Below are 25,928 nucleotides of genomic sequence, written 5' to 3'. Positions count from 1 at the left end.
TAAGTAACTGCTTTTAAATCTGAACAGAATCAGATGATAATACCATTGTAATATAACACTGTAACAGAATTTATATTTCATATGATGCTAATAGTTATAACCAAGTCAACTTCCACCAGTCAACTTGTAACTTATTTTAAATAACGTAGCAGAAAAATGACATTGTATGGGTGTATATTCAAAATCAACTCAAACAGAAAGGACTTAAGCAGTGTGTGTAGACTTCCTGCCTTTTATTTTCCTTTTTGTAACAGATACAAATGCTTTTAACTCTTTTTTTTTTCTTTTTTCTTTTTTCCGGAGCTGGGGACCGAACCCAGGGCCTTGCGCTTGCTAGGCAAGCGCTCTACCACTGAGCTAAATCCCCAGCCCCAGCTTTTAATTCTTGTGACGCTTTTATCTTACACATCTCCCAAATGTACACCAACCCTGTATCTCATATCTTCAGGCAGTATCAGGAATGAAACCTGAAGATTTGTGATGGCAAAATTTCTACAAAAGAAGTTTAAGAGCCCAGAGAGCCCCAAAATGGTAACTAATCCAAAATACTAGAGAAAAACTGTAGAACAGAAAATTAGTGATTTTAATATTACATGGTAGGAAATACATCTGAGAAAGTAACTGGATTATTTATATCCCAACAGACAAAATATTCCTGTTAGTTTCAGTTAAAGAATTAAGTTTCTGAAGTTCAATTACAGACTTAAGTTACTATTTAATGTATATATGATACATAATAATGTACATAATACTAAATAGGTATATATTTGTACCACACGATAATTAATAACACATTCATTTTATGGAATACTTAACTTAAAATGGAAACATAAAAGAAAAAATTAAACTAACCCATTGACACAAAGGAGAAAACTTCCCGGTCACAGCTTTTAATACTTCTTGGCTAGCAACACCCCCGACTGCAGCAGCAAGTGGGGGTAAAAAGCCTTGAGCAGTCCATGAAAGCCAGTGCACAATGTCAGCATTCACCTCAGGCTAAAACACAAACCACAGACATCAGTGATACTAACAGTATCCACACACAGTACCTGTGACTTCAGGAACTAAGTTATTAAAATCCTTAGAACCTAACTTCCAAAAAAACAAACAAACCCAACACAAACTACTAAATGTCCTTCTAAATAAAAATCTTTATCTCATAATAAAAATATCAACTTGCATGTTACCTTAAGCGGCTTTTTCATTTACTAGTCTCTGTTCAATTTTGCTTCTGTGACTGTAGTCTAGACTGCCATTTAGAGTATCTGGTGTCAGAGAGCAAACAACTCAATACCCTCTTTGTTGTTGTTGTTGTTTTTGTTCTTTTGTTTTTTGTGGAGAGATCCTTAGCTATCCTGGAACGCATGCAGTAAAGCAGGCTAGCCTTAAGATCAGAGGCATCTGTCTCCCTGGTACTAGGACTAAAGGTGGATGCCACCACCCCGTTACTTAACCCCAAAATCAAGTAAATTGCAAAATGACAGGCTTGAGGGAGGAAAATAAAGCAACCCCACCTGCAAGCCCTTGGCATGGAAGACCCACCAACCAGCCTGGTGCTGTGTTCTCCTTCATGGTTACAGTCTCTAACAGCATCCCCCATTTTCTGGTCCATCCTGCTTTTTATCCTTTCTCTATCACCTCCTATTGCTTAAGTTCTTACTGCTCAATACTTTTACATCTTTACTCATTTACCCTACTTCCTAAAGTATTTCTTGTCTATTAGTACTAAAGGTGAAATTCTTATTTATATTTGGCATTTTTTTTTAAAGTCTCTATCTGGTTTGCTTTTAAATTGTTATTGTCACTACTGTGGTTACCTCTCCTTGAGCAGCAGTGAGGATTAAGAGTTCAATAAAAAGATTCCCACAAAGGTCATCATACAAAGCCAGGAAAAGGTGTTATGTCCCAACAGGTGTACAAATAATAATGCATAAATATAAGAAATATGAACAGCAAGACAACCCAATAACTGAACTCAAAGAACAGAAACTGGTACTATAAGTAATGCAGATCAGAAATTGAGTAGAAACTAAAATAATGAACCTAAGATTCTGTGAAAGGAGAAAAGATTAATGCACTGTCAAAATAACCAAAAGGAAGGAAGGAAGGAGGAAATCCAAGTAACTAAAACTAGAGATGAAAATAAGGTGTGTGAGAGCAACACTGAAATGCAGGAGAACAGGGATACTTATAAAAAATAAACCAGGAACTAGGAAAAAAAGAGTAACTTTCTAGACATCTATGACCTAACAAAATTGAACCAAAAGAACACAAAAACACATCTAAATGAGCATAAATGAGCAAACAAATAGAAGCAAAAGGGTAAGTGTCCAACAAAGTAAAGTTCGGATCAGAGTTTTATTGATGAGTTCAAAGAAACTATAACCCTGACAAACTATAATCCATTTAGAAGAGCACAGAAGAACTCCGAGTCCTTAGAAAAAAAGGTCATAGATGTGGATATAGCTTAGTGGTAGTGCCTACCTAGTATGTATAAGTCCTGGGCGTGATCTAACTAATCATTGCAAAATTCTAAAACTTTTAGAAAAAAATGAGGCATAAACTGTGAGAAAAAAAAATCAATAAGTATAACGAGAATTTACAAAGAATGTATTTGAATAAGACTTATTTAAAAAAACTGTAGATATAACTATAGAACCCCCAATAATTTAAAAAAACTAATTAAAAATAAGCTAAGATTTGAAAAGCCACCTTATTCAAAGAAAAGTACAAATGTCATAGAGGCATGTAAAAAATAGGCTCAGATTCATTGTAATTTTAGTGATATGCAGCTCAAATCTATGTGATACACTTACAAATAATAACGTGGTTACAATTGGAAAGGAAATACAGAATTTTGAAGAGGTTGTTGCAACTGAACCTGATACAGATCTTGTAAAAATGCAAAATAGTACAGGTGCTTTGAAAACACGTAAGGTTGGTCATATTCATGTACACCTTTAATCTCAGCACCCCAAAAGGTTAAGACAGTTGGATCACACACACACACACACACACACACACACACACACACACAAAAGACAGAAAGATCGCTCTGAATTTGGGGCTGGTCTTCATATACTGAGTTTTAGACCAGAGAGGGCTATTAATGAGGGCCTGTCTCAAAAAACCACCAATTTCTTGTAAACTAAACATCATATTTTACATCTATTATATGACTTTACAATGTATTTCTAGGTATTCTCACAAGAAAAATGAAAATATTTATCAATTTAAAAATCTACATATTTGCAGTTTGATACATAATACAATGTTAAAACTTAAAGTAAACGCAGCAAATAATAGTTGTTAAACTACACACTGTATTATCAGTACTGTATGAATAAAACTATTTAATTAATGTTCACAACAACTTGTAAGGTGAGTTCATCTAATTTTGTAGACACACAAACGAAAGCAGAACAAAGCAAAAGAGCTTCTTCATTAACGTCACAGAATCAGCAGTCAGCATAGGGAAGATCTAAATGTAGGAAAATATCAGTATGTAGAGCATTTATATTATAAACAGATACCTAGTCAACCACAACTTTATTAATATTTACCTTCTCTTCCAAGGTTTCACTTATACATATTGTTAGCTTCAACAGTTCATCTGAATCTTGCTGACACCTGTAAATTAAAACAAAAGTACAACTTCAATTTTTTGAATTGCTACCAAGGTTAAAAATAAGTATCATGTGTTTTCGTCTAACTTCAAAGTTAACTGTCTTAGCTGCCTTTATATTACATCAAAATCTGGTCATCTACAACAACATATGAGATTTAGATTTAAACAAACAAGGTAAGAAACTTGCAATTTCTAACTTAGGCTAGAAAACATTATCACAGATTACTAGTTCACCAATTAGAAGAGGTTCTGATTTTAAAGGCTATAGATTTTAAAGTCTTCAAATATGAAAATTTCCCATGTAGTATGATTCCATTCTTACAAATGGATCTTTCTACTTCCACCAATAAATCACCCTAAACGTCATGTTTATGCAATTTCGCATATTTACTAGTAATATAAAAAGGTAATGCAACTAGTAATGTTAGTAGGGTAATTAAAGGTTAATTGTATTTTTTAACCTATAATTTTTGAGACATGGTTTTCAAGAGAGAGAGAGAGAGAGAGAGAGAGAGAGAGAGAACACAAAAAGTACTACCTGATATTTGGCTTACGACTGTAGTTTTCCTGAAACTGGTCCAAGGCAAGCATGGCTACATGAATCTGTAAAGGTGCCTATTTGAAACATTAAAAAAAAAAAAAAAAAAAAAAAAAAAAAAACGCCAACATTTGTTAAGAGCTATGGACTAGGCTAAATGTTTTTCAACTATTATTTAATTTCATCCTCAAAATAAGAGTGTAATATGATGATATCATTAGAAAAGTTAAATGATTTGACTTCAAGACAATAAAGATATTTATTTCATTTTCCAAATAACTAGAGTTTACTAAGTTATTCATAAGAAATAGCAGCTGTATACCAGCAACAAAACATTTGTACAGCTGGGTGGGGTGACACCTAGCACCCAGGAGGTGGCACTCAGAAGCAGGTGATCTCTGATTTCAAGGTCAGCCTTGAAATACCCCGTCTCAAACACCTAAAACAAAATCCAAAGCCATAACCACTCCAAAAACATGTATAAAAAAACCCTAACGACCTGAGTCCAACCTTTGACCTACACTCAGACGCTATGTTAACTCCCCTGCACATACATGTCCTAGAGAACTGCATAGAAAAAAATCTTACAGTGATGCCCTATCTATCTATATATCAATTACTAAGATTACTTACTTATCAAAGCTACCAAATCACCAAAGTCTGGCTTCATTTTACTCTGACATTTTTATGGCATGAATTCTCATTTTAAATCCTTTGATTTAAACTTTTAATATTGAGATAAGGGTAGAGAACCTTTAGAAACAATGGCTAACCCATTATATGTTTTGAATCATTTACCAAATTCTATCCACCACTCTGCTGCCCCTTTCAAACCTGCAAAGTAAATATTTACCTCAGGTTTGCTAAAATCTGCAATAAGGCACTTTGGATGTTTTATCTGGCTCTCCAGGGGTTCCTAGGAGGAAAAAAAATGTTATTTCACAGCATATTTTGCAAAACATTTAGGGCGGTGGAAGCAAGGGATCTTTCTCCAAGGCTGAAAAGGGTGAGCTTGGACTGTTGTAGTTACTGCTGTAAGGTCATGGTTAGAATGCTCTGCAACACCTCACTACTATACTAATAACCACTGGTACTATACAGTAACTTCAAAGGTATAGTGGAAAATATCTTCATAATCCCAGACTTTGTCCTAATGTAAAAGCTACCTTTTTTTTTTCTTGCTGTAATCTAGTAATTGAGACTAGTTATGCCTGGTAAGTCTTGGATAGATTCTCCAAGTTAAAAATCTGCATGAGTGTAAGTTACGAATAGAAAAGCAAAGAAAAGAAAAATTTGAAAAGTAACAGTTCCCCAAATATCACCACACATCAACTTAGTTGATGCACAAAATTATTTAATTAAAACTTAGGGCTGGGGAAAGAGAAAGTATACAGAAGCAGATTTCATTTAATTGATTTGAACAAAGCCTTGAAGAGTAGTTTTTTTTTTTTTAATGAAAAACACAAAAACAATGAAGTTAAAACCTTGAGACCTTGAAAACTCCCTGTAGCCTAAATATGAAAAGCCTAAGAACTAAAGACTTGTTATACATATCACACTGGGAAGCAGCCTATGAATTTAAATAAGACTCCTTCGTTCTAAGATAATAGCAATGTCTACACTCGATACATCAGCATTTCTTCTTTCACTACTAATACTCAATGTGAATTATACTACATTTCAAACATAATCATTAAAATGCAGATTAAAATTGCAGTAACATGAATTAACAAATAATAAAGTGTAATAGTTCTTGCTACAGAAAATGAAAATTTTTTTACCTTTTTCTTGGGTAGTAAAAAGTATGATAAATTCATTATTTAGGAGGATATAGCTCCTTTGAGGCACAGTCACAATCATACAAGAGGTGCTCTAGTTATTAAACTGTATAAACTTATTTTTGCCTGACCTTTGTAGTACAGAGGACTGTGCATACTGAGGAAGTGTGTAAACTATAGCCCAATGTCTGTATGTTATTTTATAGTACCAGCTTGCCTCTGGTTGATTTAATTTTATTCAAACTAGTTATAAATTTAAAAACATTTATTCTTTATGCTAATGAATTAAGCATTTTATTATGTTGGGTTATTCTTTCTTTTCTTTTTAATAAAAAAACCTTTTTACACAGAAAAAAATACTTACAAAGTTGAATATTTTAGGAGTCTTAACCTGCACAGCTATGCCTCCATGTAAATATGGGTCCAGTTCCGTAGTATCACCAATGCTGAAGGAAAATGGTGATATCACTGCAAGAAAAAAAATACACAGAGGTATTTACATTTGAAGAATACCATCACAAAGACATGGGCTCCACAGACATAAAAGATTCTAAAACATCTTTTTACTTTGTAGGGGATTGGGAATCTGATGGTAGTATTTCTTCCAATGTGAGCTTTAGGATTTACAATTAATTGAGGAAAACAGAGAGTAAAGTTAAGTGAGAGGTACTTACAATAGAATATTAAAATGTTATAAAACCTCTATACCATGTTAATACTAATTTTATTGGTACATGAATAGGTAAAAGGAATAAAATACATGCCTGAGAAATACATTCAAGTACAAAAAGACAAGTCATTTTATTTGATGAAATGGCAAAAGGATATAATTATAGGTCTTTTCTGTGTAAAACAGCATAAAGAAACTCTCTACTGGTACATAATAAACCCATGATGGGTGGCTGACTACTGAGGAGGAATAGCAAGGGTATGTAAAACCTTTCCACTGTCAATGTACTTAATAATTAAAAATTTACTTAGATAGTAATTCCACTAATCATCAAATAAATTACAATACTTATAAACATGTAAGTAAATATATAGTAATAGTCATACATTATATGAAAAAAAGCAGACACAAAGCTAATTTGATTTTTGGAAAGGAGAGAAAATCTAAAGTGGGACCCAATCTGAACCCTATTTAAACGCATTTATAGACATATCTATATTAGTTGTATAAGACATACATATACATACACTGTTTTAGAATAAACATGTTTTGGTTATTTAACAACTTTTTCATACAATAAAACTATCTTAAGGCAGGAAGCATCAAGTACTAAGTGTTAAATTTAAGCAACTCTAACCCAAAAGTAATGCTTTTTGCTAAGATGAGGGTTTTAAAGTAAAGGACTTCATTTGCTGCTGTCAGGAGACTTCTCACTATACAGGTAGCTCTAAGCATCTGATCTGATCACACTGTAATACTAAACGGTTGCCAACACAAACAAATATAATCCCAACTTATCAAGTAGTCAACTTTCCCCAAACAAATACAAATTCTTTAACATTAAGGTCTGAACCTCTATTTAAGATAGATGTATTCAAACATCATATTAAAAAGCTTTTGCATACCAAAAACCACAGTCAGCAGGGTGAGCAATCAGCCCATAAAGTTGAGCAAAGTAATCTGCTAGCTGTATTTCAAAACTGCTAATATTGAGAATAAATAGCTCAATGAACTTAACAGTATTCTAAAGAAAAAAAAAACCGGCAATACATTTTTTAAAAAGTGTTCAGTATCTTTAGCAATCAGGAAAATGCAAATTAAAACATACTCATAAAAACCAAACAAAAATGACAGATGCTAATAAGGATGTGGAGAAAAAGGACCCTTACTGCAGGCCATGTTAACTGGAAAACCACACTGACTATAATTTTCAAGTGCTCAAAAGGTACAAGTAAGTCATCATTATCCTGCAACTATACAATCATGCCACAAAGTCGCAAATTCTGTAACACTATGCTCATATTTTAATACAACTACAGGTAAAATACAAATTATGTAAATTAATAATAATGTGTATTAATTATCTCAAATGGGCCAGACATATCTGCTCATGACCATCTTCCCACTTTAAAACTAGGTTTTCTCTCAAAGCTGACTTTAGCATCCCCTTGAGCAATAATCTGTTAGTCCTCTAAAAGCAAGGCAAAGGGTGTGGGGGAGGACTCCAAACTTGCCTGTTTAAATATTCAATTCAGTGAACACAACGTAGATTTGACAGTCATCCCCACTTACTATTTCACTGCCAGCTCAGTCGCACCTGAACTACTTTCACATATGGTCTCCAAACCTACACAACTTCTTACACTAAGTTTTGCTCAAGCAGGAATCTTTGCTCACTTACAACTGCTCCTAACTGTCTTCTTGCTTGTATAAAGATCTGAAATTTCAACTTGTATGTTCTCAGTGTATTTCTAGACTTTACTTTCTTCCTTGCAACAGTACCACTGTTCAGTATGTCCTCACCTGAATACACTGATATGAAGCTCAGAGATGTGAATCAAGTTAATCTGAGGTGATGTGTTCAAAACACTGAATAGTGTATGATTATAAAGAGGCTAAATAACTAAAAGGATATAGTAAAACATGTAAACTTACCAGTTATCTGTTGTACAGATCCATTTAAGCCTGCCATTCCATTAATTTCTCGAAATGTTAGGAACTGTCCTGTCTCAAGCTTGTGGGGATGATTTTCAAGGCAGGTGACAATACCTGGATTAGCCTAAAATTAGAGTAGTCTATTTAACACCGAATTTTTATATTCTATTTTTTTTACAAGTTTTAACAAATAAGCATCTATGAATATTAAACATTAGCATTCCTATACTCTAAAATTTTATTAAAATAATCATACTTGCGTTATGTTTGAAATGAAAATTTCTTTTGGTTCTTCTCCTGTTGTATCTGAAACTTCAAATTCATCACCAAAATCACAAAACAACCTGGACCAAATTCCATGTACATCTGTACTAATAAACTGAAAAGACAAAAATAAATTTGTTTATATGAATAGAAAAAAACAAAAAGCACCTCAGTTATCTTACATCAGTTCATGACAACTTCATTTAGAATTAAGTATATTCCCTGAAATATAATGTTATTCATGTAAAGAATGAATCACTTATTAATCAGTTTGGGAAATCAAGAAATGTGGTATTTGGTGAGTGGGTTTCTGACACAATGAAATTAAAAATACCTTTAATGTATCACCATTACATACTCTTGTTATTTCAATAACAAAAATTCTGGCTTGGTCATAAATTTCAAGTTCAAAACATACAAAACAGTTATCCTAGTTTAATTGCCTAGGAATGAATAGTTCTTATTTTACAGAAACAGAAATGAGTGCACACTCACCAAAAGCATTAGTTAGTGGAAATTAGAAGAGGACGTTAAGCTGGGAGTAGTCTACAGAAAAAAGGCCACAGACGTCAAAGTGCAAACCAAGCCAAGAAAGGTACATGAGGTTCTTTAACACAGTAAGAAATGCTTTATTAAAAATAAATTTTATAATAATGGCAGTCTCCATCCCCAGATTCTGTAAAGAAATTATGTTTCTGTGCTTAAAGCTCTTTCTATAGGCATTACCAATCTATTTAGCTCTAAAGAAAAATAGTCACATAATTTGCATAACAATCAACTTAAAGAGTGTATCATTAAGAAAGGTTATATATTCTCAGAAGGAAAATTCAAACCCTCTTCCTCATATAAAGAATCTAGCCAATAATACATGGATATACGCAAATAAAAGGGCCAGTAGGACAGTATACTATGTACAAAAGCGAACAAAGAATAAATATCAGAGCATGAGAAAGCACTAATTGCAGGGAGTGGAAGGAGTTATGAAAGATGAAACAAAGTTAACTGTTCCAGTTTGAACTGTATGGATGTTTTGTTCCTGGTGGTGGAGAATACATTGTCAAAAGGGTAAAATCCAACATGCAGCTTTACAATTTAGAAAGATTGTTCTGTGATTTTCATTCCCGGGTCTTCTTAATTTTGGTGTGTGTCTCTCTGTGTGTGTATTTGTAAATTTTTTCTGTGTTGTCATTTTTTGGTCAGGGTCTCACTACCCAGCTTGGACCTTGCTGTGTAGCCCAGGCTGGCCTTGAAATGCAGAGGTATCTACTTGCTGTGTAGCCCAGGCTGGCCTTGAAATGCAGAGGTATCTACTTGCTGTGTAGCCCAGGCTGGCCTTGAAATGCAGAGGTATCTACCTGCTGTGTAGCCCAGGCTGGCCTTGCTTCTGCCTCCTTAGCGCAGCACTGTGCCTGGTTATTTACAGGTCTTTAAAAACAGTTTATTTAAAAATGATCTTAGTGTGACTGTACACAGAGCTCTGTATGTAACACAGTGAAATGCTATAAGCTGGAATATGAAAAATGTTCTTCCTTTAGTTAACTGCACGTAATATTATAACTATTAAATTATACTATTACCTTAATTGGAGGGCAATGAGAATGGCAAAAGTTGTTGATTTTCTTTTGTAATGTCAGTTTTGTTTCAGTCAATACTACACACTGTTGAGAATAAAATAAAGATCAGAAAGTACAAAGTAATTTTTATAAAATATACCTTCTCAATAAAAAGCATTATAAATTCAAATTCTACCAAAGAATCATAGTTACCTTCACAAAAGTTACTATCCTATATTGAATTCTGGTCTAGAATTAACTATATATAGAAGTACAAAATGGCAAAACCAAAATAAAACTATAGAGTGCATATGCTCATTTTAAATAAATTCCTTTACTCTAAAGGACTAATACTTAGAAGTAAGCCTTAACACCCTAAGTATTTTTGTAGTCTCTCAATAGAGGGCTAGAAATTTATCTGTCACCCCCAGTGAACTAGACTGTTGGGGGGAGGGCGGCAATGGGGGGAGGATGGGGAGGGGAACACCCATAAGGTGAGGGGGGAGGGGGATGTTTGCCCAGATACCGGGAAAGGGAATAACACTCGAAATATATATAAGAAATACTCAAGTTAATAAAAAAAAAAAAAAGAAATTTATCTGTCACTGTCCTACAATCATTAATATAGCTAACAAAATAAAACTTTCAGACAAGCTTCAAGACTGACAATTACAATTTTCAAGGATATTGGTCACAACTCTAATTTATGCATTCAATATATTCACAAAATAAACCTTTGTTTTATAATAATATTAGTAAAACCGCAATGTTATTTAAGATAACGATAATTTTCAGTGCTTAATTTTCTATTACTACCTTGATACAAGTAGGTATGAAAACAAGATTTGATATAATTATACTGATAGAGGTCAAATAATTTCTTGAAAGCCATTTGCATATCAAACATCAAAACCAAAAGATTCTCAGTTCTATGCTCTCCTCGGTGCTTATATACAGAGTTGAGTAATAATTTACGAGACAGAACACTTTAAGGTGTGGGTTTTGTACCCTTACTAGGTAATGCCAGGAATGTCCTGACAACTGCTCCTTTTTAAGAACTTGAGGCAGGAAGTAATATCTCCATCTCGATACTGACTAATGGCCAAACAGCAGGTTCTCAGCCCAATGTTTCCCTTTAAAGTCACCTCTACCCACTTCTAGGAGGCATCTACTAAGACCTCTGGATGTACTGGTTGGGAGAAGACAGAAGTGGTGGTAGTAAAAAGAAGTAATATAATGCCCATACCCTAACACTTGGGACATTTTAGATCATCATGTAAATTTCATATATTAGTAAGCTGTGTTATATACATCAATGTCTGCAACTACTATGGACTGATAAATCCAGACTTTTACACTTTTCCCCACACTTACATATGCTTTTGTGTGTAAAGACAGAGATGGACAGACACACACATACTCATAAACCAAGTTTTCTTTATGCACGCACTGACAGAAGGGGATTATGTTTGATTATATATGGTCAAGCTGAACAGTGCCTCAGTGAGCAGGAGCACGTACCTTATGGTAAGCGGATTTCATCTAGGTTGGTTATATATCTAGAAGTGTGATAACTACATTGTACACATTATTATTTTTTTATTTCCTTTTTGGTAGATTCTTGCCAGCATGCCTTTTTTTTTTTTTTTTTTAATAATAGATTTCTAGTTTGGGTGAATAAGATTTTTGAAGTTTATTTTGTTATTTTTCATTTTATTTCATAATGGTCAGAGAGGACACACATTTCTTTGAGACAGGGTCTCATGCAGTACAGGGTAGCCTTGAAAATGACATAAATTTCTGATCCTCCTGCCTCCAGGTTTAGAGTGGCAGGACTTCAGGTGTGTCTCACATTTATTTGATGCTGGCAATCAAACTCAAGTTTTGCACATGTTATATAAGGAATCTAGTGACTAAGCTATATTCCTAGTCCCCACTTCTACAATTTTCATGTGCTGAGGATGTATATTCTATACATGCCGCTCAGTATATAAGCTATAGTACTTCAATGTTGCATTTTTATGTGGGGGAGAATTGAGAAAGGGTATCATTACTGTGTTGAGCTGGTTGGCCTTGTATTCAGGATTAACCTAGCATGTCTTTAAGCTATGGCAATCCTTTCTTAGCCTCTCAAATACTGGGACTATATGTCACCATAACCAGCTTGCTGTTTGTTTTGTCTGAAGATCTGTAGAATGATGATCCTGAAAGTCTTAACACTGTTCTGGATCCTACTCCTTTAGATTTGTTTGTTGTCAGATATTATTGACTTGATTGAATGACTATGCTGTTTTACACTTTTGTTTTTACATCTACTCTTGTGTCAGAATACCCACTCCTGCTCACTTTTGGTTTATAGTTGCATGGAATCTCTTTGTGTGTACACACACATTTGGCACCCAGAGAAGGACTTTGGGGGTTTCTTTCCTATTCTAAGAAGATTGTTATATTGCCCTGAATTATGATCTCTTCCTGAGTGAGAAATTCACTATTTCTGCTAGGGTGGCTGGGATAGCTAGGCTAGCTCTCAGAATCCACCTGTCATATTCCCACCCCAATGCTGGCAAAGCCATGCCCTGCTTTTTATCTAAGTGCTAGGGATTTGAATTCAGGCCCTCATGCTTGCAGAGAAAGCAAACTTACACAAACTATCTTCCCAGGCCTCGAATACCTTTTGCCCATTTTTTTTCACTTTCAGTCTGTGTGCTCACTATTAATGTGGGTTTCTGATACACTGTTCAATCTTGTTTTAGATTCAATTTGTATCATCTAACTGGGGAATATAGTCCACTTACACTTGAAATGAATATAGATAATGTAAGAATTTCTGTTTCTCCTACTTGTTTTGAGTATCATGTGTTTGAGTCTGCCTTTCTTCATGGGAATGAAAAAATTGCCATCCCATTCCCTCCTGTTAAAGTTTGTGTTGAACAATTTGCTGGCTGTTAAATGAGGGCATCTTAAAATGTGACTTGTTCTTCTGTATGGCTTGACTCTTCATTTTTCTTTTCTGTGTCTTCTATACAAATGGGGTATATTTTACATATTCACAATGGTAGGCATGGATCTTTTTCTTCTGGTGTGGACTCCCTTGAACATCTTCTTGGAAGGCTGGTCTGGTAGCAATTGATTTCATTTTCTCCGCCTTATCTTGAAAATGTCTTTTCATCTCAGAAGGATAGGCTATATATATCCAGGTATATATAAAGCTATCTGTATTACTATCTTCCGAAACTGAATAATATTTCCTCTTGCCTTGCTTATTAAGGTTTCTATTGAACAATCTACTCTAAGTCTAGTGGAGAGACTATATATACTTGTAAACAAGATTTGTGCTTTACAGTTTTTACCAGATTGTCAGATTTTTTTTTTTTTAGGGAGGCAAGAGATCAGGAACTGAACTCTGGGCCTTGCACATGGCATTTAATTACTCTAAAACTGAGCTATATTGCCACCTGCCTAATGTTTTTGACGATCTAACTACAATATGTCAGGGTTAGAATTCTGTGTGGTCATGTCCACTTGAAGTCCTTTGGGTCCGAAGATTAGAGAGGCTTGCAGGTATGGCTTCTTTGAATAGTTTTCTTTCTTTTCTTAGGTACCCCAAATGGGAAATGTTTGTTTACTGGGGTGCCAATGATCCTTAAAGATCTTTTCATTCTGTCCTCTTTTATTTCAAAAGGCCTGCTTCTAAGTTTAGTCTCTCCCACTTGATCTTAGTCTATCGTTGGAAACTTTATGTCAATTGTACTTGTCTGATTGTTTAGCTCTTTGTTCCTACTATTTTTTCAAAGATATTTTCGTTGAAATTTTTTTACTTCTTTTTAACTCTTGAATTTCTTCAAATTTTACTAGATGTTTTTTATAACCTCAGCTTTAATTTACCAGATATATCATTGCTAAGTTTTCTTTGGCATCAAACACTAAGAAGTATTTTTCTACTTTTGGAATCAACATTGTTTTTCTTGGGTTCCTATGTATGTTAAAATTTGTGTTTCTGATGGATAAATTTTATGGGTTATCCCTTAGTGTTTTCTGTCAGTATATGAGAAACATAACAAAATAATATATTAAGAGTATAAATTATGTAAGGTTTAGTACTAGCTCCGGCACTTTTTAATCTAAAGACTTGTGTTCGCCAGGTGCTGGAAATTTTTTAGTCAAAATTTTCTCACATTAACATTTTGTTATGTGCTGTGCATGCATGGGTAAACTTTCTTAAATGTGTTTGTGTAAGTCGGAGGCGACATCTGGTGTCTTCCTCTATCACTCTGCACTATACTTTTCTGAGAGTCTCTCACTGAGCCTCAGACTCATCAACTAGCTAGGTTGGACATCTAGGAAGCAATGGCGATCAGCATGGGTGTTGGGGATATGAACTCAGGTCTTTTACTTGTATAGCAAGTAATTTACCCACAGAGCCATCTCTCCAGCCTGACATTGAGTTTTACTATTTCTAGAAATCCAATGTCATGAAGTAAACCTTTTCATATAAGCTAAATTTTCTTTTAATTTTTTGCTCACTTTTCCTGATTTCTGTGTTCTATATTGTAATTTACTCATTTTAATTTTTCAACTCTGATGCTTATTAAACCAGTTTATCAATATTAACTTTTAAAGGATACAACAGGAAAAATAAATGCATATTGTTAAAAATCATTAAGTTTCAACTGCATATTACTGCTAAATATCCTTACATTCACGAGTTCTTAGAACTTTTTCTCAAATGGAGCACTTAACAGATTCTATTTTTTTTTTTTTTTTTTGGCTCCTTAATGTATTGGGTTATACTAGTTATATAATGTCCTTGGAATGTATCAATAATAGTTAATACAAATACTAACCTGGTATTTTTCTAAGAAAGAGAGGTCTGTGGTTTCATCAAAAGGGGCAGAGGATGATGAGACCTGAACGTAAGGATTTAGTTCTGCAACACGATGAAGTACAGCTTCAGCCCTAGAAAAATATAACCCGTCATTTACTATTTTCAGTCTCAATGTTAGATACAACATAAAGGACCCAAAATACGAAATTTTAATGAAAACTAAATAAACTGTAGGTAAACAGTTATTTGTGTTTTCTAAATTAATACAATTTGTGACAAACTATCACATTCTTTAGCAAGCATAATTAATCTTCACATATACCCTTTTGCTTCTAATCTCTAAGCTTTCAAAGTCTCTTAATCACAGTAATACTGCAGATTTTCTTTACCCGTGAGACTAGAAAGGGACTCTCAGAGGGTAAGAGTATATAGACAAAGGCAAGGAAGGCGACAGAAAAAGGTAATGGAACATATATATGTCATGAAGGCAGGAGGGAGGAGAATCTACATGAAGAGAAAGAGAAGCGGCTAAGAAAGTCGTGTGTGGGGCAAGGGGGTAAAGGCAAACTATAATGGTATATATGTAAAAAAAAAGTCATGATGAAACCCATTATTTTGCTAAATAATGTTTTAACTGCATTTAATAATGTAAAATTAATTTCTAGGTAACAGGATGCATGTATCACAAGCTTGACAAAGGAAATGAATAAATGCCACTACTTATTTATGTAAGGTGGTGTAAATTTACCTTGACAAAGCAAACAGTTATGACTAAACTGTATTCTCTATACATAAAACATTTTTAAATATCACAGTTAAAAAAAAAATCTCATGACAATGGATCAAAACAGCTTTACCTGTTTCTCTCATTAACAACATCATCTTCACACAAGAAGAAATTGGTCCCTAGATCCCAGGCTTGGCATTTTTTTGTATCATGAATTGTCAGTGCCTTCAAAAAATAAGAAAAATATTTGTTAACTCCATAACAGAGTGCATACTCCCTCTAATGCTATGTACAGTGTACTGGAAATACTATGTATACACGAGTAACAGAGAACTTAGTGGTATAAGAATTGAAAAGGATATATAGTTACATCTTTATTCAGAAGACAGGACTATAAACTCCTGAAGAACTCCAATAACTTGGAGAAACTACACAGTGAGACGTTTTAAATCTTATGACATTAATTTGTTATAAAAATCAACATCAAGAAAGCATTCAGAAAAACTTATATAAAAAACTTTAAAATCCCACACTCCAGATGATAAAAGTAATGGGAAAACTAGAAAAAAAGCTAACTTTTATCACACCACATAGAAAAAGAATAATTTATAAGGAATATGCTAGAATAATATATACTTTATTGCTCTTGAATATGAAATGCTGAATATGCAACATCTTCCCCACCCACTAGAGTGACGAAGTCTAACGATTGGACGACATGTTGCATTATGATGGTACTATGAGGTGCTCAGCCTCCATGGAAAGATATCTGGTATAAGCTCTGGCAATAAGACAAATGATTTGCTCTTGAACAGAGCAATCTTATTTTTAGGAATCTGTCCAAAAGACATTCTTAGAAAGATTCAAAAGCACGTACAGCCAAGGTTATTAAGTATAATTCTATTAAAAGCACTAGAAACAAAATGTGTATCATCATGGGAAAATTTGCCTAATGTGATATATCTGCACAATTGTACCTTCAAGTAACTTAAAAAATGAAACAAACATTTATCACTATGCAGTAATCTTAGGGACAGGCTGTTACTCAGTAAAAAAGCAAGGCACTTTAGGACACACAGGAAGAGACACACATAAAGCTGAATAGAATATTTATGTTTGCATATATTTGCTTAATTTAAATACAAAAGTAAATGATCTAAGGGGGAAAGAGTACAGAAACCAGACTAACCTGAAAATATTTTTACTTTATGTTTAATTTTGAATTAAATAAACATAAAAAGTAGTAATACTGAATTTAAAAAATGATACTAAATGATATTTAGATTCCAACCTGAAGTAATCTAAACCGACTTTGAGTAGTTTGCATGATTAACTGGAGGAGTTACTGAATATGATTAACTGGAGGAGTTACTGAATATCATTTTTTTTAAAAGCTATCAGTCAAAAGGAAGGGATTTTAGAAAAGGATAAAAGACATAACTTTCAATAATTCATTAGTAATATTTAAATTGTAGTCAGAAACCATGTCATATAAGTTAAATATAGGACAAGTGACTGTCATTAAAAATCATGAATCTTACCACAAAAGAATATATAAAAATATATAATAAAAAATATATATATAATAAAAAATATATATAATAAAAAATAAATATATAATAAAAAAATAAAAGAAGTAATCCATTCCTACAAGGGAACTAGAAACGTGCTAAACCTGAATACAATTCAGTGCTTCCTGATGACTAATGTTTTATCTTTTTTCTTTGGTTCTTTTTTTCCGGAGCTGGGGACCGAACCCAGGGCCTTGCGCTTCCTAGGCAAGCGCTCTACCACTGAGCTAAATCCCCAACCCCCTAATGTTTTATCTTTATCCCTCAGCAAGACTTAAAATGACAAAGCCTACAGGTGTTATGCCAAAAATCCTCAGAAACTTAAAAGAGTCTACTAGGAAAGATGAACCAATTTTTTTGTTAAAATACTATTAAAAGTAAAACAGATAATGAATAATGCCATCACACAGTATATTTAAATGTACAAGTTTATCCTGGAATATTCATAATCGAAGTTCATTAGTCTCAATTGAGGGATGTTCAAGGTGACTATTGGAAGGTAGTAAAAATTCAGTATTTATCCTGTCTTTTGTACATGCAGTGTACATACTTTAGTGAAATCAAGTAATCAATGAACAGAAAATTTTCTTTCTAAAATATTATTACAATTAATGAATAAGGAGGAAATGACAACTATAATTAAAGAAGTAGTGAATCAAGTCAATGATGATTAATGGCTGAAATAATGAAGAAGAGAGAAATAGGATATTACCATCTCCTGGTAGGACATAGTATACTTCCTGTGAAATAGTCTTGCTAAAGGAATCAAGTATCAATTTGATTCTGGATATGACTACCAGTTTATAGGAAAATATAAGACATAAGTATATGCAATGATTTTCCCCCATTCTTTCTATTTTCTTGGAGATATGCCTCACTATGTAGCCTTGGCTGTCCTGGAACGTACTAGGTACACTAATAGACTAGGACTTCACCCTGTAGGTCTTTCTCACTCTTGCTGTCAAAAAGCTGGACTTAGACATGTGCCGCTATACAAGTCCCAAAATGACTACTTTCTTTAATAAATAAATATTGTTAAGGTGAAAAACAATCAGGGAAGGAAAACCTACAGATTAAAAGAAAAGATGCAGTACACAGATTCTCCTTGGCTCCTGATTAGAACAAAATAAACTTTAAAAAAGATTTTTCAAGAAAACAGAGTTGAACTCTCAACTGAGCATTTTATGTTCATGATAGCAATCTTCCAGGGCAGCACTCACACCCCATACTTCTTGATAGTTAGGCTTCTGGGTAACCCCTCCTCTTGATTATGGGTTAGTATCGTCTTTCTCTTGTTCAGTGCTTGATGAAGCCAGCTGTCAAACTGTCAGCAGTTCTATGGAGACAGGCATACAGCTAGAAACTGAGAGTAACCTCTGGGTCATAGCCAATAAGAAACTAAGGTCTGCAGTCCCACAAAGAAACAAGCTGGCTACAACCAAATGTGAGCTTTGCAAACAAATTATTTGAGAAACTACACTCAAAATGACTACAGCTCCTATAAATACTGTTTGCTGTCGTGTGAGAGATCATAACAAAAGAACAGGCTAAAATCTTTGCCCATGCAAACTATACATAACAAATGATGCTGTTAAATTTTGGAGTAAATGATTTTATAGTAATAAAAAACTAATATAACAATATTAAGAAATTAATACATTTAAGGTATTAAAATGGTACTAAATTATGGTTATATTAAAGATATATACTAAAAATATTTAAGAATGATAAAACAGCTGAAGCTCTTATGAAAAGAACTTAGCAGTTGCAGTCAGTAGGACTGGGAAGCAAATACATAAAACATGCATGCGTGCTGAGTTGGTAACCTCGGCTGGATAATAGGTAATAAGGAATGTGTTAGGTGACTCTTTATGTTTAAATTTTCAATAAATTAAAAAAAAGAACAGCAGCACTAATGATTCAGTTATGTAAAATCAAAAATAAGACAAAGTACATGGTCACTGAGATCTGCAAAAGGCAAAACAGTTCACAACAAACTACCTTTCATATTGAAGGTACACACTCACCTTAATCCCTGCAAGTACAAGATTCTTTGCTGTAAAGGAAAAAGAATAACTTAGCTTTGTAAATTCATACCAAACAGATTCATGTAGTTTCATCACACTTCTGAGTAACTATAACTTTTCTTACTTGCTTAAGAAAGTTAGAAAATACAGGTAGAAAAAAAAAGTGAATTGATACAATTTTGCATAATCAAAACATTAAAAGATATCTACGCATTTCCGTGTTTTAATAAATATACTACATAGCCATAATAAAGGAGGAATCATCATTTAGCCAGGCATGGTGGCACATGCCTTTAATCCCAAGGAGGCAGACAGACAGATTTCTGTGAATTGAACACCAGCGTGGTGTACACATTGAATCTCAGACAGCCAGGGTCACAAGGTGAGACCTGTCTAAACAAAACAAAACAAAACACAAACCTAAGGAATGACCATTTAAGTTATTAAGGACACCAAAGAAGCACTGGCTTTGTTTTTGGTGGAAGACTAGACCTCTGCTACAAAATACTTTGTCAAAAGAATTTGCCAATATTTGGAAGCTAATTTCCTTTAAAGATAATAAGAGTAATATTCTTTTTATCTTATGCAAAAGTATCACAGATTATAGAAAAAAAAATACTGCTTACCAATTTCCACTCCAAGACCACCCATACCACTTAAGAAGACACAGGACTTGGCCATCTTCTGCATTGCCGTGTCACCGAGAACATATCTCTGTCGACTATATGTAAAGCACAGTGAAAAAGAAAATAATTATTTTATCAAAGTTTGCCTTAAAGTTCATAAACCAACAACCACAAGACTTGACTCTGTCCAGCATTATTTTAGATAAGTTGTACAGCATTTAAGTTAACCAACTGAACTGCCAGCTAACTAACTAAGTAGCACATTTTGAAAAGTGATGTCACTTGGCACAATCGACATCCTAACGCAGCAGAGTTGAGCAGAAGCTGTCCTCTTTGGGAAGTATGTTAGGTAGACGGTAGCCGCTCCATTCCCTCCTGTTCCTCTCAATCCATTGCTTCAGGGGTCACTGAAGGCCTGGAACTTTGCTAGCCTCAATTTTGATAACAAACAGGATTTGAGGGGATAATTGAGGTTTTTGGGGTTTTTTGTTTTGTTTTGTTTTGTTTTTTAAAGAGAACTGGCCAAGCAATTCTTGAGTTCTATTTTGCATCGAAGATGTAAGATCTACTTAGTTGGATCTTGTTAAGTTACACATTGAAAGATTGCGTAATCCCATCATGCTCCAGGCCTATTTTAGATGTGATCTAAAGAATTTCTAGGTTGCAAGAGAGGGAAATGCAACTAGAATCTGGTAATCTCCCTAATTTAAAGAGCTATAAATCTAAGAAGCTAGAATTTGGTCAGAAGATGGTTCATCAAGTAAAGACACCTGTCACCAAGTCTGACAACCTGAGTTCAATCTCTGAGATTCACAGCGTAGAAAAGAACCAACAATTTATCCTCTGACCTCACACACATGCCATGACCTGAGCGAGCGCGCACGCACACACTCGCGCGCGCGCACACACACACACACACACACACACACACACACACACACACACACACACACACACGGGGGGGTGGGAGAGAAGAGAGAGGAGAGAGAGAAGTAAACAAATATTAAAAAAGATTTAAGGAAATAAGAGAACGTTAGGATTTTTAAAGCAGAGGACCAGAAATAGGCAGCAGGTTCTCCAGTTTAAATTGAGTACAGGTTAGTAAACATATGAGGAAAATCCTAAAGTGAGCACAAAATAAGTAAAGTTAAGCACAAAATACCTCACAGTATAAAGGACACTAGATTCAGTATTAAGAGTATTACATATATAATGAAGAAAATTTTGCTCCAACTAACTGAAGATTCCTGTGGTTTTCACCTTAAATGCAAGCTAGGAAAGGAACAACGTTTCAATTAATTTAACTGTACTCTTAAATAAAGCTAAAGAATATTTTATGGGGTTGGGGATTTAGCTCAGTGGTAGAGTGCTTGCCTACCAAGCACAAGGCCCTGGGTTTGGTCCTCAGCTCCGGGGGTGGGGGTGGGGTGATATTTTAGGAATCCAAAAACGAAAAGTCTACAATATCTGATAGCAATAAAAACGTCATGAGGTACACAAAAGTGGGTAAAAACACCCCATAATGAACTCGATATAGCCAACAGGTGCCTATTCAGGAAGTAATACAGACACCTGAACTAAAGGACAACAACACTGCATCAATTATACATATGATCCATGTGCTCAAGAGGGCGAGGGAATCCTAACCAAAAAAACCTTCAGAGAACTACAAATCTAAGATCAAAACAGACTGGATGGAACTAACGACATATTCACCACAACAACCTAAGTTCAGCAAATGAACTTCCCAACATGAAAACAGATAGAGCCCGAGAAAGTTATGGTACTTCATTTGGTACTTCATTCTTTCATATATGTGAAACTGGAATTCCTAAAACAGAATATGGAGAGGAGGGAAGAAAAAAAATAATATGAATGACCAATGACCATTTTTTTCTATGAGCACTAAACTCAGATACTACTATGTGAACAAGAGATATAAGGAGAGTTCCAGGATAGTGTATCACACACCTAAGAAAGGAGATAAAATCTTAAGAGCTGTAAAACATTATGTAAGGTGGAAAGATTAAGAGTACCTACCATCTGTCTTTCTCCCTGGGAATCAGAATCATGGTATTTTCAGAAGAAAACACAGTGATCTGAAATTCCACACTCACAACAAAATTTCTCTAAATAAAAATTGAAATAAAGACTTCTTCATTCTATATTTAAACATATAAACCTGATAAAGTTGTATAAGAAATTATAAACCAGTTAAAGCAGAAAACAGTACGACATAAGAATCTGAACTTACAGAAAAGCATGGAGAATGAGAAATGATAAAAAGTATGGATAAACACATGTTTTTAATCTTAAGAAATTTCAAAGATAACTATTTAAGTCATAGTAATGACACAGTGTGAATTTCTCACATGCATAAAACTAAATGTAAGAATCTTCCAATAGAATAAGCATACTAACGTATGGTTTTATAAAATTATGATAATTACTATATATAACAAGTGGTTATATAATTATGTAGTTAAATAAAAGAATAAAACTAATGGTAATTACATTCAGTGAAGTAAAAACTAAAAAGTAGGGCTGGTGAGATGGTTCAGCAGATAAAGTGCTCAGCGCAAGCCTGGTGACTTGAGTTTTATCCTTGGAACCTATGGTAGGAGGAGGAAACCTCCCCAAGTAGCACTACCGGCTGGGAAACTAGCATTTAACTCTGTGTACGGACTTTTCATAGTCAAACCATATATAACACTATGCCTCGTCCTCCACAGTCTTAACAGTTCCGATATCACACTAGTATCAAAAGTCTACGTCCATAGCATATTCTGAGACTAAGGTAAACTCTTAGCTGTGAGCTGCAAAATAAAAAACAAAGTTACTAAGATAAACACCATCAGGAGGAGAGTCTTAACCAACTTTAAAACAAACCAAATAACCACAAACACAGTTAAGGAAATTCTGTTTCTTTAGGATCACTTTCAGTATAAAGCAATGAACTAATTATTTCTGTCATTCCTATGACAAAATACTGGATAGAAAAACTTTTTAAAAAAATATGTATTTGGCTCACAGTTTCAGAGTTCATTTATGGTTGCTGGGTCTCATACAGGTGGCAAATGTACCAGAGTAACGCATAACCAGCAGCAGACACACACAGGAACTACGGGCACGGATAACCTTCTGAAGTCCACTTTACATCATCTCCCCTTCCTCTCTCTAGACCCCAACTCCTGAAGTTTCTACCTTTCCCTAAAAGTACCACCAATTAGGGACCTTTAAACAAGCATGTAGAAGACTCTCCCTATTCAAGCCATATCTCACTTATACTACACTCTGTCATGTATTTCTCCATTATCTGTATTGATTTTCTCCAGAATTCACTAAAAATAAATAAAAATAAAATAAATTTGACTGAAGAACTAAAGAAACCCCTATACTACCAAGAAAAGTAATAAAACCTATTATCTAAACTTAAGACATTTACTTTCGGGGTTGGGGATTTAGCTCAGTGGTAGAGCGCTTGCCTAGCAAGCACAAGGCCCTGGGTTTGGTCCCCAGCTCCGAAAAAAAAAGGAAAAAAAAAAAAAAAAAGACATTTACTTTCATATTGGAGAGTAAAATTCTTCTTAGTCCTATCAAGAATCTGGGGGTTATTCACATATTAAAACTTTCATACTATATATAACATGAGAAAAAATCCCACGAAAATCCCAATTTTAATTTAAAAGGACTTGTAGGATATCCATATGAAGTTCTGCACAAGTACAGCCATCAAAAAGTCTATGAGATTCTGTTCTATTAGAAAAGGTGGGTTTCGGTCTCTCAGGTTCTTACCTGTATAATCCATCATCGATTTCCAAAGATTCTGTTGTCATGGTAGGTAAATTTTTACTTGCACTAGGGGAGAAAAAAATAAACCCAAACTATTACAGAGCAAATATGGCTTTTAAATATTCATACTCTATAATGCGTGTAATTCAACTGTGCACCAGACCAGATTCACAAATTACTAAAGGTCCTTCTATACAAAATGTTATGTTTTATTAGTTATCATCTTCCTTCGAGACACCCAGGAACTATGGCCACGGATAACCTTCTGAAGGTGTTGAAGTTAATTTCACTAATTGCTGCCTTGAAGAGCGCTTGCTGTTGAGATCTTAGAGCATCCCGGCATGAACTGCACTCTAAGCACCATGTAATAAAATCTGCATACCCATACAACATACACTACAGCTATCTATAGCCTTGTCACCTCCTATCCTCTTGCTTCTACGACACTTTCACTTGCTGTCCTACTTTACACACAATTACTTTGGTGGATTAAATTTCTGATTAGAAATGAGAACTGGTTTATACTCAGCCACTCAATGGCTATGACCAACACTTACTTTCCAAAACGCTGTCTCACTGATTGGTTCAAGAATATGTTCCAAAACAGTCATGCCTGATTGCACACACTTGTAATCTCAGAAGTTCAGGCGATGAGGGAGGAAGATGGGAGTTGTAAGCCATCTTTGGCAAACTTGGAGCCAGCCTCAGAAATAGTAATTAATAATAATAATAATAAATCTATGAAATAATACGTCAGCTCCAACTAAAGGGCGGTTATTTGTATTCAATAATATTTAAGTCGATTTTAGCAGCATTGGCCTGGGCAGACAATACTTCCATCCAGTCCTTGAAGCATCCGCTTCAGTGTGCAATGTAAAGCTAATGGATGTTAAATGAACATAATAAATCCATCACTTCTATATTTGGAATTTAGTATGTAAACACTGGGCAGGATACAAGTGGGGCTTTCTTAATTGTAAGACAACTGACAGGGAACGAACGGAAACACTGGTGAGAGTATACCAGGACCCCAACCCCGTAATTTTGCAGGCTGGGAAAGAAAAACTCCAAGCTCCTCAGCGGGAAATAATCATAGGAACCTTGGGCTCCGCCCAGCGCCCCAACATCACCGTAGTAAACAGGGGGATTCTCGGGCGTCCAGACTGCAACTGATTCTGACTTGTGCTCTCAAAAACAGTTTTCTAAGCAGCACGGCTGCAGGAGGAAAATGCACCGTGGCGCTGAAGCTGCCTAAAGGAAGAGTGCCAAGCAACGGGGGCCACAACCCTCTCCTAACAGGCCGGTCAGAAGTGATGACCTGAGGGAAGGATGCTGGACCCGACCGGCAACCGCGAAGAGCGAGTCTCCTCGGCTGAGCGCGAGCGGCGAGGCCAGCGCCCACGCCGCCACACCCACCGCCCGCCAGCTCTCTCGCTTGCTCGCTTGCTCGCCCGCCCGCTCGCCCGCTCCCTTGCTCCCTGTGGTTCCGAGCTGCCCCGTGGCCTCCGCGCGCTCCGAGCCGCCGGAACTCAAGAACGGAGCCTTCGTCCGCGTTCCTCCGCTTCTTCCCGCCCAGCCTGTCCCGGCCAGGCCTCTCACCCGCAGGCTCCCCAGGAGGAGCAGGACGCTTCTTCACAGGAAAGCACAGCCAACGGCTCAGACCGCTCCATCGCCTTCCGAGAGACTGCAGCAAGTCAGGGAGGCAGGGAAGGGGGCGGGGCCGAGAGGGTCAAGGGGCGGGCGGCGACGTCACCAGGGGAGGAGCTGGGGAAGTACGCCCAGGACAGGGTTTCCAGTCAGCCCCTGGGACACCTGACTTCCGGTTGGGGAGGGGCAACTGTGCGCGCTTCCTTGCAGGTGAGGAGAGTGCCTAGGAGAAGGCGACTGAGAGCTGACGGCAAATGCGGAAGCAAAACACGTCACTTCCGGCTAAGAGAGCTAAACCCCAGGGGGGCTCGTAAGCAGCCAGGTGCTGTTGCTTGCAAATCCAGAAG

General features: G+C 35.4%; 1 protein-coding gene across 2 annotated transcripts in view; it reads right to left on the bottom strand.

Annotated features, from left to right (window-relative positions):
- Positions 1–25,662, bottom strand: part of Uba6 (ubiquitin-like modifier activating enzyme 6) — a 63,780-nt gene extending 38,118 nt beyond the window's left edge. Inside the window, 14 exon segments of one of the 2 annotated variants that reach the window (NM_001107213.1) lie at positions 853–996; positions 3,564–3,630; positions 4,167–4,243; positions 5,020–5,082; positions 6,309–6,412; positions 8,550–8,673; positions 8,806–8,928; positions 10,391–10,471; positions 15,211–15,322; positions 16,049–16,143; positions 19,517–19,545; positions 20,143–20,237; positions 23,938–24,000; positions 25,534–25,662. In NM_001107213.1, coding sequence (NP_001100683.1) covers positions 853–996; positions 3,564–3,630; positions 4,167–4,243; positions 5,020–5,082; positions 6,309–6,412; positions 8,550–8,673; positions 8,806–8,928; positions 10,391–10,471; positions 15,211–15,322; positions 16,049–16,143; positions 19,517–19,545; positions 20,143–20,237; positions 23,938–24,000; positions 25,534–25,604 — 1,248 coding nt within the window. In that variant the 5' untranslated portion in view covers positions 25,605–25,662. 2 annotated transcript variants of the gene reach the window in all.
- Between the last annotated feature and the right edge of the window lie 266 nt (positions 25,663–25,928).

This window comes from Rattus norvegicus, chromosome 14 (genome assembly GCF_021556685.1).
Source record: "Rattus norvegicus strain SHRSP/BbbUtx chromosome 14, alternate assembly SHRSP_T2T, whole genome shotgun sequence".
Lineage (NCBI taxonomy): Eukaryota > Metazoa > Chordata > Mammalia > Rodentia > Muridae > Rattus > Rattus norvegicus.
Note: the sequence above shows the minus strand (reverse complement) of the source record. Positions and strands in the feature narration are given on the sequence as shown.